Genomic DNA, 15,195 nt, shown 5'->3' on the forward strand with positions numbered 1-15,195 from the left:
TTTAGTCTTTCTCAGCCTAATAGACCTGTCCTGAATTAAGTTATTTGTTCAGTACTATTATTCTGTGATAAAAAGTTAAAATAGTTTACCATCAAGTCTCATTTTCTTTTGAAATATTTGTCAACTCTTTCAGTTTATTTCTTTTCTGAACACCTATTATCTGAACTGTTACGAAAAGGTACTGGTGAGATGTGCAACAGCAGATAGGAAAAATCTGTCATCTTTTCTATGTCTTGTTTTTCTAGCAATCCCCAAAGTGAGACTGGAGACAATCTACATTTGTGGAGTAGATGAGATGAGTACCCAGGACATCTTTTCCTACTTTAAAGAATATCCCCCTGCTCACATCGAGTGGTTGGATGATACCTCCTGTAAGTACACTCACATGTTCCATTGACTGTGCTTTTGTTTATGATTATAAGAGAGTTCTTACCATCTCAAATGGTGAATGATTGAGGCCCAGACTATGCCCTTAGTCTAGGAGAGAAAGCATTGCCCACTGACAAGAACCAGAGTGTGTTAACCAATCTGCCAGATCATATCCCAGGAGTGTTCTGAGTCAGCTCAGAGGTGGTGATCAGGCCTTGAGGAGGTTTGTTGCTGGCATCCGAGTCTAGGGTACATGACTGAGGCCTCTCTAACACCCACAGTTTCCCACCAAAGGAGTGGGTCCAAGTGCGTAGACTTGGGGCTGCGTTTTCCGGGCTTCAGACTGTGTCATTGCAGCTTGCCATACAGCTCTTCAGCAGGCTGTCTCTGACCCGGATACTAGACTAGAAACCTCTGACACTGTGCCAGACCTCTTGTTTCTGCTTTCTTTGGACTGTGTTTTCTAGAGCTTCATCTGCTTGCCCTAATCTGGGCTGTTCAACTTATGAGCTAACTGTAATTTTTAACTTGCCTCCCAGTCCAAGTCTGTCCTGACCTCTGGTAACGACTCTGCTGGCTTCTTCTCTAGACTCACTTCTCCTCTGGCTTTATTCACCACCAGCTTGCTGACCTGGTTTTCCTGGTTTCCTGGTTTTTCCAGCTGCTTTCTTTAGATGTTAATTCAGTGCTTTCATTGAAAGAAGAACAAACATGACTGAGTAAAAGATTTTTCTCCTTTTTTCTTTTTGCTTAACTTAGACCATCCAAATCAGGGGTTGGCAAACCTTTTTTAAAAAGGGCTGGGTAATAAATATTTTAGGCTTTGCAGTCTCTGTGGAATCTGCCCAGCTCTGCCAGTGTAGCATGAGAGCAGCCATAGACAATATAATTGAATGAGCCTGGCTGTTTTCTGTAGCACTTTATTTACAAAAACAGGTGGTGGGTGTGTAGTTCATTGTACATTAGTTATAACTAAATACAGCTGGTACAAGTATAAATAGATAAATGGATGAATGGATGAATAAATAAATAAATAACAGACGGTTGGCTGGATTTGGCCCACTGGTTATAGTTTGCTAACCTCTGAGTTAACTCATTAAACCGGTAGCTAAGGGATATTAGAGTCAGGGGGACCCTTAGAATCATGCAGTTCAGCTACCTCATTTTGTACATCAGAAACTGAGGAGCAGAGGAGGGAAATTATTTGCTCAAGACCATGTGGCATATTATTAACAGAAATGAGAATCTTTAGACCTTCATTTCTCAAACTGAGACATAGGGATAGCATAAGTTTGAGAAGTGCTGCTTTAAAGTTAAAGTTCTCAAAAACCTTTTTCTTGGGTAAATTCTCTAAGAACGAAATTAAATTGGTTGCTGCAAAACCAAGTGGCTGTCACGCCTCCTTGTATGTATCCCATGGGCGCCATCATCAGCCACACTTTATAACAGGGGAAGATCATTTAGCATGTCCAGATGACAAGGGACAGCAGAGGGCTTCCATGGAGAGGGCAGAAGAATAAGGGATAATCCAAATTTCTCTGACAGTCGTCATCATTGTCAAGAACTGCTAACAGTTGTGCGTAACACTCACTGTGTGCCAGGCGGTTTTAATATACAGAAGCTCTTTTTCGTGGAATACTTGACCATTCTTTTGTGGAACCCAGCTTGGGAATGCAGCTCTGGGCTAACTTTATCAGAGGTTTTGCTACCACTTTCTGTATACTTCCTTTCCTTAGTTGGTTTGTACGCTTACTGATGCCAGCTGAATGACACTGTAGCGATGAATATGATATATTCTCTGCCCTCAAGAAAGTTACCATTTGAATGCGACGTTCAGTGTTATTTTACATCTTATTTTAGGTAATGTGGTTTGGTTGGATGAAATAACAGCCACACGAGCCCTTATCAACATGAGCTCCCTGCCAGCCCTGGATAAGATAAGAAGCAGGGATGCCAGTGAGGACAAGTCATCTGAGAAAAGTAAAAAAGGTAACTGACCACGAAGGAGGGGCTTTGGAGCTGCAAGTCCTGTTCTTTGCAGTTTGAGTTTCTATGCAAAGTGTTATATAGCATCTCATCGCCAGCTATTTCTGAAATAAGCTATGATGCTTTGGGTCATTTGTTAAGAGGAGGAGGAAATATTAGACTTTTAACGTATATGAGATGGAGTTATGTTAAGGTTCATCTTGTCCCTCACATTCCGTTTTAGACAAACAGGAAGACAGTTCAGATGATGATGAGGCTGAAGAAGGAGAAGTTGAAGATGAGAACTCAAGTGATGTAGAGGTCAGTAAGAGGACAAAGATGCGTGGAAGGTTGCGCTGTAAACACTTGCTTCCTATCGCGTTATTTAAGCCTTAAAGACTTAGCAAGTTGTGTTCTTCCTCTGACTTCCACCATTACACCTTCTGAGAGGGCACCAGACTCTTGGCCTTGAAGTTCCTGTGGCTGGAGTGAATGCTTTGTCTTAAGATCTTAGTACTCACACTTCTGTATTAAAGAAATGTTTTTATTGAGAAATACTTCAGTGTTATCTCATCAGTAAAATTAAAGAATATTGGCATATTTCCTAATGGAGTATCTATTATTGTTGGAAATATTAAAGTGTATTCATTTAAAAGTTATTTATTGAATATCTTTAAATATACCAGATTCTTGGTGCTGGGGATATAGCGTCAAGCAGATCAAAGTCCTTGCTCTGCTGGAGTCTACATTTTAGTGGAGAGGACAGACAATACACAGTACGCAGGTATATAATATAATGTCCAGAAGTGATGAGTGCTGTGGAGAAAAATAGAGAAGGGTAAGCGGTTAGAGAAAGATGGAGATGATTAGACAGGGTGGTCAGGGAAGACCTCTGACTTAGACGTTCTGCAGTAATGCTGGTGGGTATTATTAAAGGCAGATTGCTTCCTTAATAATTTTGCTACTCAATAAATATGAAAAAAGCGTTAATTTTTGTATTGAAAATGTTCTTTTCTCTTAAGCTGGACACGTTGTCTCAGGTAGAAGAAGAGTCTTTGCTAAGAAACGATCTTCGTCCAGCTAACAAACTTGCTAAAGGAAATAGGTTATTCATGAGATTTGCTACAAAAGGTAAATGTGGTAATTGGTATTGATTTTTATTTTTAGTGAAAGTGACCTGTTATCGAGTGACATCCTTCTCTTTTGAATCGGAAGTTAGATCGAGTAACTCAAAGATCCTTTAAACTGTCATATTCTGTGCTTATAAAATTGAAGGCTTGCTGTCTGAGTTGGAATTTCAGACTTTGAAAGTGAATATTAGCTATTTATATACTTTTGTGATTTCTGGCTAAGGTAAGTTATTTTCCGTTAAAGCTGGTTTGCCCCATGTGCTTTTCAACCAGTTTTTCATCTGAACTGTGAAAACTTTTTAAAATTATATTTTATGTATCACAGCAGTATCTTCCTGGAAATTGCTAATGGTGACATTCAACTCTAATTCTCTGAGGAATTAAATTAAGAGCCTTTTAACAATTCATAAGGCTTTTATGCACAGTGATTTTGGTATGCGTTAATAATATATGTATATGTGTATTTTGAATCAGTTGAGAGTTCATTGGCGATGACAGCCCTTACACCCCTGAATACTTCAGTACATATTTCTGAAGAACAAGGACTTTGTCTTACACACAGTTATCAAAATCAGGAAATTTAACTTTAATACAATGCTATTACCTAATCCATAATCCACATTCAGATTTTACCAGTTCCTGTAGTTCCCCCTCTCTTTATATTAAAACTGCCTGTCACACAGGGAGTGCTGTGTAAGTGTTAGAAGTTCTTGTTGATGGTGATGATTGTCAAATAAATCTGGATCATTCTTTGTACTACTCCCCCACTAAACTAGGATCCACTCCAGGACCGCGTGTTGAAGTATGCCATGTCTCCTCAGTCTCCCTGAGTGTGGAACTGCTTCTCTGCTTTGTCTCCCTTGACTAAGACAATTTTAAAGGGGACAGGGTCATCAGTTTACAAGCTGCCCCTCAGTTTCGGTTTGTCTGATGTCTCCTCATTAGATTCAGGTTGTGCACTTTAGGCAAAAATATCACAGAAGTGATGTCGTGTTGTTTTCATCACATCAGCAGGCACATTGTATTTATTTGTCCCATTTGTGGGAATGTTAACCTTCATCACTTGGTTAAGGTAATGGTTGCCAGGTTTCTCCACTGTAAAATTACTTCTTTTCCATTTATAAGTTTAAGATTTGTGGGGAGATACTTTGAGATTATGTAAATAGCCTGTTGCTCATCAAACTTGCATGCAGTCGCTTTAGCATCCATTCATGATTTTTTAAATTTCTCTTTTCTTTATTAGTTGGCAGTCTTTTGTAAGGAAAAAATGTTCCCATTTTTACCCATTTACCTACTTATTTATATCAGTTTAGATTCATGAAGTTTTATTTTATTTAGTGAGTCTCAGGCATTCTATTGCTGCTTTGATTCACAGATTATCTTGGATTTGGCCAGTAGCTCCCCTTCAAGCTGTGTTCCTTTGACATGCCTGCCTCTTTCTTTGAGCACTTTCTTCCTTTATGGCACAATAAAACATCTTGTTTTTCCAGACTCAACTTGTACTGTCCCTGCCCCAGATCTGGAATCAGCCATTTCTCCAAGAAGCTGGTGGGCATGTTTTTCCTAGGGTGAAACTTCTGGTTTGTGCCACTAAGTTTACCTGCAGCACTGGGCACTTCCTCATCCTTGCAGTCAGTGGGTGCCTGGGAAGCTGTCAGAGACCTAAAATATGGATGGTCACCGACCACCTGTTCTTCCTGTTAACTTTTTAACTTGATCAATGGGATCTTTTCTACATTTACTTATTTGAGGGGCCATTTGAGTGCATTATATAGATCTATGTTGCTATGCTGTTTTCCTTTAGCTGTTTTGAGGAACATCACAGTCAAATGGAGAAAAAAATGGCTTCCCAAATATATGGACTTAGGTATAATCTGTTTCTTTAACCCGAATCTGTGTTATTGGAGTGTTTTCATTCTGGGGGGCAGTGAAAATGCTACCTCTTCTAAAACCTTTTTGATTCCTGAACACTAGTAATGACTGAAGCTGTTTTACGCTTCTTAGAACCTACTATATTGTATTGTTTCAGTTTTTTAAAATAGTATTTCTCTATGAGGTCAGTCAGCTCCTTAACAGCAGCTTAACCTTATTCATCTCTGAATTTCACTCCACCCTCTCCACAATGCACTGCATTAGTAGGCATCCAGAGAGTGAATGTGTACTGTGTGTCTTCCCCTTTTGTTGGCAGATTGTGCTGATCTGATCCTAGCTCTGTAGAGCATTCTTTTTTTTTTTTTAAACTGATTCAACTTCACACCCACAGAAAATCGTCATAACTGTTGTAATTAATTTTTAGATGACAAAAAGGAACTTGGAGCAGCGAGGAGAAGTCAGTATTACATGAAATATGGGAATCCAAATTATGGAGGCATGAAAGGAATTCTTAGTAATTCTTGGTGAGTCCAAAACCTTAAAATGCAATAATTTAAACAGTACTTAAGCTTTTCTCAGTCCTTCCTGGTATTCTGCAGTGGGATGTCATACCATGTGTGGCCTTGAAGGAAGACAAGAAGAAGGAGTTAAAGATTTTTAACTATGGTAAATGGTGTGAGAATGCTGAGTTTCAGGTTCACTTCAAATGTCTCTGTTTCATTACCTAACATTGTGAAAGTGTGTAGCTGACGTTAATTTGTGGATTTCAAGGTTGGTTTTTGATTGTGTTCTTATTTTGGCAATGTGCAGGAAGCGAAGATACCATTCCCGTCGCATTCAGCGGGATGTGATCAAGAAGAGAGCCCTGATTGGGGACGACGTTGGCTTGACGTCCTATAAACACCGACATTCCGGTAGTTGCCTGCTCAGCTCTTGGGTAGACACATGTTTGGCTCCCGAAATCGTATTTTTATTCTTAACACAGTCTTTTAAGGTTCCAAACTTTATCATCCTCTCTTCCTTGCCCTCACCCTCTGCCAACATATAAGAAAGTAAGTCAAGTCACAGTTAATTTTAAATTGCCCAAAGAGGTCAAATGATTTTATAAAAGCTGTTCTAACAATAAAGGCCAAATGTAGGGAAAATTAAAGCTTTTCTTAGGAATCTCATTTTTCAATTAACATCAAAAGCTGCACGAAAAAAATTGTTTAAATTTATTTTGTCAGATGAGTTGATTTTATTGTTTCTTTGTCTGATGATGAAAATAGGCTGCTCTGTCTAGGGTTCCATGCTTGTTGGCTTGTGCACGTGACTGCCTCAGTAAAGTGGGAGACCATGACTTGGGTTTCATTTAGTTTCTTCTTTCTTTCTTTCTGTTTTTCTCCCTCCCTCCCTCCTCTTTTTCCTTCCTTTGGGTGCTTGTTGTAAAAGAACCATTTTCATTATGCTTTATAAAAATTTGTTTTAATTTTGAGAGATATCTGTGAGTCCTGTGAGATCTTCTATGTGCTTTGTAGAACCAGCCAAGTCAGCATACAAACATGGAGTAACGTGCATTCACATTTATCATTGTAAATAGGGACAGGGAGAGGTGAAATCTATACATTTTAATTTAATGTGAATATCCAAACTTGTATATTTGAAATCTGCATCTTTTTTTTCTTTAATTCTTATTTTTTATTGAAGTGTCGTTTACAATGTTAGTTTCAGGTATACAGTAAAGCAGTTCAGTTACACATTTACATACATATTTTTTTTTCAGACTCTTTTCCATTACAAATCATTATATGAAATCTGCATCTTAATGCAGGTACTTTTCTGTTAACACAGTTTTGCTTTTCCAATTTCAGTTGCTTTAAGATATTTTCATCATGTAATTTTTATATTCATATTAAAGAAATTAAAAAGCAAATTGCCTCTAATTCTAGTGCTCTGCAATAACTGATTTCATTTTACATTTTTCCTATTTTCTTTTTTCACAATAAGTATTTTAATAACTGTTGAAGACGTCTGTTTTATATTCTACTTCTTCCACTTACAAGCATTTTTCCATGACCTTTAAACGTACAGTTGATTTTCATTATTTGTGGTGGTTATGTTCTGTGAAATCACTATGATCATAGAAGTAGCAAATACCAAACCATTCAGAGACTCTGGTCACACTATTTTCATCAACTGATCAACATACAACCTTGTTTGGTGTGTGTTTCTGTTTAAAGAGACCTTATTTGATACATAGGTTGGTTCATTAGCATTGGACTCATGGCCAACAGCACTGTAACGCATGCCCGAACAAAGCTTATCTGACACACGGGTTTTCTCCATAAAGCACATCATAGCCTGCTTATGCTTGGTAACACTAGACAGCTTCAGAACTATGCTTAGAGGCTGTTTTAAGCAGTGAAATCACCAATAAAAAGCTACAAAAATGTTAAAAAGCAGCACTCACTAGGCTGCAGAAAGGACACTTGTTTCCAGTGTGAGAGATGGAGACAAAAAGGCATGGCCTTGTTTGCCCTCTGGTGGGAACATGCGTGTCGAGTGCCTCAGATTTTCTGCTGCTCTGTGCATGTCCACAAGTGACCACAGAAGCACATAGGTATTGATTCTGGAGTTATGAATGGATTTGGAAAATTCCCAAGTATAGAATCTGAGTAATGATGATGGACTGTATTTTAGATAACTTCACAATACTGCATCAGGCTGCTAGGCCCTACTTTACCTAGCTGTTCTTGTGTTGTAGGGGTCAGAATGGTAACCAGGTTAGCACTACTATAGATAATGCTCCAGTAAACTCTTAGGATGGGAACCCCATCTTTTAAAGCGTTTACCGACATAGAATAGAAAATCGGACTTGTTAGTTTTAACACTTTTCCTAATGTTTTTTGGTTAAATCCCTTAGGACTAGTGAATGTTCCAGAGGAACCCATTGAAGAGGAGGAAGAGGAGGAGGAGGAGGAGGACCAGGACATGGACGCGGACGACAGGGTCGTGGTGGAGTACCACGAGGAGGTCCCAGCCCTCAAGCAGACTCGGGAGCGGAGCACGTCGAGGCGATCCAGTGCCAGCAGCTCAGACTCCGATGAAATGGACTATGATCTGGAACTGAAAATGATTTCCACTCCTTCACCAAAGAAAAGCATGAAAATGACGATGTATGCTGATGAAGTGGAATCCCAGTTGAAAAATATCAGGTAAAAACATTTTTTCTTTCTATCGATGCTAGCTTTTAATTTAATTTAAATGCTAACTTTTTCTTAATTCCTCCTAATTTTATAATCCTTTATATCTATTCAGATTTCAGTCCTTTGTAGAATTTGAGTAAAAGTGTCTGATTTTTCCCCTTGATGTATAAGAAGTGATCCTTGTTATAAAAACTGTAGACTGTGTAGAAAGTGAAAGACCTGGAATCTCATCTTCTCCTAGAGGATTGCTGTTAGCAACTGGGTGAATAACCTTCCTGCTGGTTTTATGTGTACATGTAACACATGGAGAAATTACAGCTACATTTGTACAAAAATGAAGTTATACTATTTACATTGTTTTGAAATATGCTTTTTCCATTTAATTATTACAGATAGCTGCTATTTTTTCAACCATAGGTAGTTCATTGTTTGAAAGTGCCATGATTTATTTAACCAGTCCCTAACTGACAGACATTTAGATTTCTGTTTTCTTACTGTTGCACTAATGATAAACTTCAGTTATTGCACAAAATGGTGTATGTTTTAAAATGTGGTATTGCTCCTCCACTGCTAAATTTCCTTGCAGGAAGGTTTTACTCTCTTGCATTACCACCTGTTACCTGCATACTCACCAACCTTAGGTATTATCACTTTGATTTTTGCTATTCATGAGCAAAAAAAGTTACAGTTATTTTAAAATGCATCTCTTTGATGACTAGTGAAGCTAAGCAGATTTCTGAGGGCAGGTCGCCTATGCACAGCTCAAAGGGCTGGAGCCTAGGGGTACTCTCGCTAGGTGTTCTTGATGATGTGTTTGGGAAAAGAGGAAATCAACTTTCAGGCTGGTTTGTTTGTATGGCTTTGTTCACATCCTTACTTTTAGCTTGTAGAGACCTTTCTGATGGGGAATGCTGCCAGCATATGGCTCGTCCCCTCAGGGAGGTGTCTTTGACAGAGACGTCTGCCCTCTAAAGACAGGCATTGTAGACTTGGTCGTATCTAGACTGCATCCAGAGCACAGCCTGCGTGAGCAGGGGCTGCCAGCCCTTTGCAGGCCTCTCCTTAACGTCTGTCCTGGAGAAGAGGACTCATAATTACTCAACAGTAGCGCACAGGGGCCATGTGTGGAAACCACCGCAGAAAACCCAAGGACCTGCTCGCCCCAGCTGGCCTCTTTACAGCCGGCTGATAGTGACTTTTATAAGCAAATAACTATTGGTGTGTGGTATTTGTAAGTGAATGTTGGCCATATTAGATTGGGTTTCTTAATTTGTTTTTCCCAAAGCCTATGAGATTGTTGTGTGAGTGTTATCCCACAGTTGAAATTGATTTACTGTGCCCTCCCCACCCCTTTATTTAAAGGAACTCCATGAGGTCAGATACTCTATCCACAAGCAATATAAAAAACCGAATTGGTAACAAATTACCATCTGAGAAATTTGCAGATGTCCGACATTTGTTAGATGAAAAACGTCAACACCCACGTCCACGGCCACCGGGCAGCAGCGCTAAAACAGGTATTATTGGTCAGTTGTGTTCCCGGGTTTCATTCTGAGTTCCAGAAAGCAGATTCAGGCAAGGATAGGTTCTTGGATTAAACGCTGTCCGTTGTGGACCAATTTAGTTGTCCTGATTCATCACTTAAAATTTCGGCTTAGATACTGGAACTTCAGGGTATGAAATTTAATCAGACATTTGCAATACCAGCTCTCAAGATTTTTTGTCCCAAGTAAGTATTCTACTGTGAATGTCTTTGGTGTATTTTATACATAAGGATAACAGAAATTAAGTTGGGTTGTTGTATAAATAGTCAAGAATTTGAACTGGTTAGTTTATGTGTGCAAACACGCACGTGGTGGGTACTTGGCCATGCCTGCAATGTGCCACGCTAGGTGCTGAGAGTGTTAGAAGTCCTCGCAGGGGATGCAAAGTCCTCGTAGAACTCAAATGGGAAAACATAAAGGCACACGTTCAGATAATTCCACCCAAAGCAGAATGAAGTAAGTGCCCTGAGAGGGCACTGTGCGCAGTGGGCTGTGGGAGCAGAGAGGGGAGGTGGGTCTGCTGGGGAAGGTCTGTTGTGGAAGGCTTCTCAGAGAACGTGGCTGTGGAGCAAGGCCTTGAAGAAGAGATAGGATCTCAGTTTTTTGAGGTGGGAAGTAACCTAATCTCATGTCTATTTTGGAAAGATAACTTGATGACAGAGTAGGATGCGATAGAGAGTTAAGTAAATGACAAGGGCCTGAACTAGATTGGGAACAGAATTGACGAGAGTGTCAGTCCTTCTAAAGGAGGAAGACTTGGCACTGGGAAGTGTGGGAGGAAAGGTAGAGAAGCCAAGGGGCTCAGCCCTGAGGGACTGAAAGATGGGGATGCTATTCTGGAGAGAAGCAGCAACATGGTGGGAGCCCAGCATGATGGCTTGCTAATAAATGTGCTTTTGTTGCTGTTATTGTGAGAGGGAGCTCCTCAGGACAGGCAGATTTCTAGGCTGGGGATTGGTGGTGGGGGTGGGTGTTGAAGGAAAAACAAATTTGATTTGGGACATCCTCCCTTGATCCTTTGCTTTTTGTCAGTCTCATTACATTCATTGTTCAATGTAATAGCTTATTGAGAGCTTCTTATTGTTCAAAGATTGCAGCTTCTGCCCTCAGGGAGCTTGCAGTATTTCTTGTTAGCTGAAATGTTTGTAAATTAGTTACTCTGTTTGATTCTACTGAAAACAAAAAAAGCCACACAAAACAGTTGATTCTGCCTCAGAAATTCCTTTCTGGAGCAGTCAGCCTAGATTCCTGCCCGCCCCCGCTGCCATCTCCTGGGGGTTCTCATTTGAATTTTCATGGGGGAATCCAGACTTACTGCACAGAGGGAAGGCTCTTAGAAGCTTGCTGTGTCAGGCCCCTTATCCTCACGTGGGGACGTGTGGCTCCAGGTCCTGGAGGGACCTCAACTTGACAGTACAGACTGCAAAGCGTATGTGCATGGTCACGGTAGTACTTTTCTTTTTCTAGATATACGCCAGCGATTAGGAAAAAGACCGTATTCTCCGGAAAAGGCTTTTAGTAGTAACCCAGTCGTTTGGAGAGAGCCCTTTTCTGATGTACATAGTAGGCTAGGTGTTCCCAGGCAAGATGTTAAAGGCCTCTACTCTGACACTCGGGAGAAGAAATCAGGTTGGTAACACTTAAACTGATGGGCATGGGAACTGGGTGAGTACAGAGACAGTGGGTGTAGCAGAGGTAGGAAACAGCATATACCAGAAGTGAATTTTCCCCTTCCGTTATAATCGTTGTCATCATCATCAGTATGGAAAATTTAGAAAATGGGAAAAAACCATCCTTGAATGTTTCTGTTTAGTACAAATGCTTTTTTAGTTTCGTGTGTACTCTTCCAGTCTTTGTCCATATACGTATCTTGCTTTTTTCATACAGCATTTTATCATAGTCATTTTTCCACACTGTTATAGTCTTTACAAATGAAACTTTTAATTGCCTTGTAGTATGGCTAGGCGATGAAATTCTAAACACGTATTTCTCTATTGTTAAATATTAATACTTTAAAAATTAATGGAGTGTGGACAAAATCTGAAAGTGTGCAGCATAGCAGGCCCATCAGTTTGCAGAATGTTGTAGTTGGGAACAAGCTGCGACGGCCCACTCCGGACACGGAGTGGGGAGTCTCCCCAGGGAGGGGCGAGGGTAGCACAAGCCTCCTGCCCGGTGATTCTGAGATGCCTAGTGTGGGGGTGGGGGCGCACCTGTACCCACACTGTAAACTCCCCTGCTGGGTCCAGTTCTCTCAGTCTGCCGGCAGGAGGCCACAGCCAGGGAAGTGAGATGATCTGCCCAAGGCCACCCCGTGGCTGCTAATGCCACAGATCCCCCAGTGTTTCCCCTGCTTCCTCAGCACCAGCCTGTTCCTCAGCATCCACTGCCAAAGCTGAAATACCTTCTCACCCAAACAGGTGGTTTATGGACTCGCTTAGGATCTGCACCCAAGACCAAAGAAAAGAACCTGAAGAAAGCGGATCACAGGGCTCCCGGCACTGAGGAAGATGACTCGGAGCTGCAAAGGGCATGGGGGGCTCTGATTAAGGAGAAAGAACAGTCTCGCCAAAAGAAGAGCCGGTTAGATAACTTACCATCTCTCCAGATTGAAGTTAGTCGGGAAAGCAGCTCTGGTTCAGAGGCAGAGTCCTGATGCCCTTGGGGCCAAGGCAGCTGCCCTGAAGCCTGACATTCTTGCGCAGGGTGGGGCGCACAGTAGGAACCCTCTCTGTGGGAGTTGGCGCCCCTCCCGATCTTGTGGTCACCCTCGCTCTTGCTGCTTCAGCAAGACGTCTTAAGAATGTGACGTGTTTTGAAGGGCATCTATCTAGTCTTTTGCTGCAGAGTGATAGTTCTGGGCCCTCAATTCTTTTCCCACCACCCCTCAAGCTTTACCCTTTGAGGAAAAGGCAGCCCTCCAGATTTTGTAGACATTTTTCTTAATATTTTTAACATTGTGTCTTTTAAAAGAAATGTTTTACACAGTTCATCCAAAGAGCAGAGAACTGAACTTCTCACTATTGCCTTGGCCCTGACAGCTGTTACCAGCACCCTTTTCCCAAGAAAAGTCAATTCCCAGGTGCTTATTGGACAGCCTTCGAGGGGGAAGATGAGGGAAGCTGCCAGCTCACCCTTCCAGGACCCTAGTGTGGGGGCCGAATCTCATGGACCTGACCTCAGAGGTGCAGCCGTGCCGCCCAGGTAGATACGAGCCGCAGCGTCACCCGCCCTTCCTCCCTCCCTGGGGGTCTCTGTCAGGGGCCTCTCGTTAGCCATCAGCTTGAAGTGAAGATCAAGTTCAGTGCTGTGGGATTTTTAGGAGCAAAAAACTGTGACTTCTGGATTTGGGGTGGATTTTTGTGCTAGGGGCGGGGTCATGGGTTAATGTTGAACAATTTTTATGTCTGTATTATGTTGAAAAAATAATAATGATTTAAAAGTTTAAATTTTTAATTTTTATATGTGAAAATACTTCCTGTTGGCTACAAGGGAAGCTCAAGTGGTGTCTTCTAATGTGCTGTTAAATATATATTATATACTTTGGAAGAAGGCAAAGAGAGGAGTCTCATTATTTTTAAATGATCCTAACTGTATAGTCTGTTGTATGTAGAGTTCATCTTGCTTTGGGGTCACTGTAGGGAAAAAAACCCATCCATCTGTGATGGGAACCGGGTGTTTATTGCTACTTCAGAAGTGACACACTGATGCTTACCCTTTCTGTCTCTAAGTTCTGGCACTTGAAGACATCATTCAAAACTGGCAAATAAGGTAATAGTGATAGAAATTTTAGTTCGTTTATTTCTAACACTTCTTTCAAATGAGTTTACCACAAAAAGGCAGTAGGTTATTTTGTCTTCCTATCTGATTTTTATATTGAAGTGTTTTAGTGTTTGTATACCTCTGCAGGCTTAAAAATAGTGTTTCTCTTCAACTCAGTAGAACTGAGGAGTTAGGGAGAATAAGCCTCTGTCCCTTTTGTGATGTCACAACTCCTCACCTGTCTGGAGTGTTTGGTGCCTGGTGCAGCTCTGGGTTGTAGAGATCTTTACTCATGGCTGAGCTCGTGGTCCCATTGACAGTTGCTGGCACTGTGGTGTGACTGAAGGCAGAATGAGCGCTGTTGTTAGAAAGGAAAGGGCTGTGAGACTTGAGGGCTGCCACAGAAGCTGTATTGTTCATGTTTTGTTGTTTAACCTGCTCTCCCCTCCCTCTAGGAAGATCAGAGTGCTTAGCCATGGTATGTTTCAGCTTCCTAATAGGATTCTAGGAAAGAGATGGTTCTGGTTTCTCTGCCAGTTGAGACCTAAAGTTTCTGAGGTTTCCCAGCTGTTTGCCTGTGAACACACAGATGAGAGCCAGGTCCTTGAGGCGGGGGCAGGGTTTTGGGGGTTGGTCAAGTGAGAAGTGCAGGGGCTGGAGAGTCGGACCTGGATGCCAACCCCTGGCTCTGTTCCACAGGCCTGGGCCTCAGTTTCCCCATCTAGCAGGTGAATGGGCCGGTGTCAGAGCTGCTGGCTCTGCTGGTGTGTCATGGCGGTGCTTTGCTCTTCCCAGAGCTGCGGCTGCAGTGGGCTGGCCAGTGCTGCTTTCTGCTGCAGGTGCAGGGAGGGGCGAGGAGACAACTGAGGGTGTGCGCGAGGTTGTGAACGGGAACTTACCCCCACCCCATTCCCATCCCAGTCTCTGGGTCTAATTGTGAGACAGAGGTGTCCCTGTGGCCAGGGTCCCCACTGATATGGTCTCTGTGGGGTTCAGAAAACGCCCCTTCTTAGACTTCTGTGTTCCCCACCAGTTGTTCAGGCCCATGTGTCCCAGGCTTTTTAGCCCCTCACCAGTCTCCCGCTAGATGTCAGGGAAGACTTTGAGGAAGGGTGGTGGTGTGTGGTTAAAGCTGGGTCTTTAACCCAATCAAGAAAATGCCCACTTCAGCAGCCTTGCAGTTCTCACAAACACGCAGAACCTAAAAAATCACCTTTGGAGACGTTAAGAGTATTTCCCAAAGTTATTGGCCTTTGCCTGTCGCTTTTCAGCCCATATTCAGGCTCTCAGATCTTGTAACATCTTCCACATGCTCCGGATACCCAGGCCCTTTCTTAGGAGTTTGGGAGCGAGGATGGGCAGGCAGGA

General features: G+C 41.9%; 1 protein-coding gene across 2 annotated transcripts in view; it reads left to right on the top strand.

The window, feature by feature from the left end:
- NCBP3 (nuclear cap binding subunit 3) overlaps positions 1–15,195 on the top strand; it is a 33,299-nt gene that overhangs the window by 11,703 nt on the left and 6,401 nt on the right. Inside the window, exons 4-14 of one of the 2 annotated variants that reach the window (XR_012499443.1) lie at positions 246–371; positions 2,230–2,358; positions 2,579–2,655; positions 3,357–3,465; positions 5,761–5,860; positions 6,147–6,250; positions 8,239–8,530; positions 9,884–10,038; positions 11,533–11,694; positions 12,486–12,648; positions 13,107–13,269. Coding sequence is in view for 1 of the 2 variants with exons in the window: in XM_074342571.1 (XP_074198672.1) it covers positions 246–371; positions 2,230–2,358; positions 2,579–2,655; positions 3,357–3,465; positions 5,761–5,860; positions 6,147–6,250; positions 8,239–8,530; positions 9,884–10,038; positions 11,533–11,694; positions 12,486–12,648; positions 13,107–13,215 (1,526 nt within the window). In the remaining variant the exon portion in view is untranslated. Of the gene's footprint in view, positions 1–245; positions 372–2,229; positions 2,359–2,578; positions 2,656–3,356; positions 3,466–5,760; positions 5,861–6,146; positions 6,251–8,238; positions 8,531–9,883; positions 10,039–11,532; positions 11,695–12,485; positions 12,649–13,106; positions 13,624–15,195 lie in introns of those variants that run through there. The other variant, XM_074342571.1, reaches the window with a different exon arrangement.

The sequence above is a fragment of the Camelus bactrianus genome, chromosome 16 (assembly GCF_048773025.1).
Source record: "Camelus bactrianus isolate YW-2024 breed Bactrian camel chromosome 16, ASM4877302v1, whole genome shotgun sequence".
NCBI classification, from domain to species: domain Eukaryota; kingdom Metazoa; phylum Chordata; class Mammalia; order Artiodactyla; family Camelidae; genus Camelus; species Camelus bactrianus.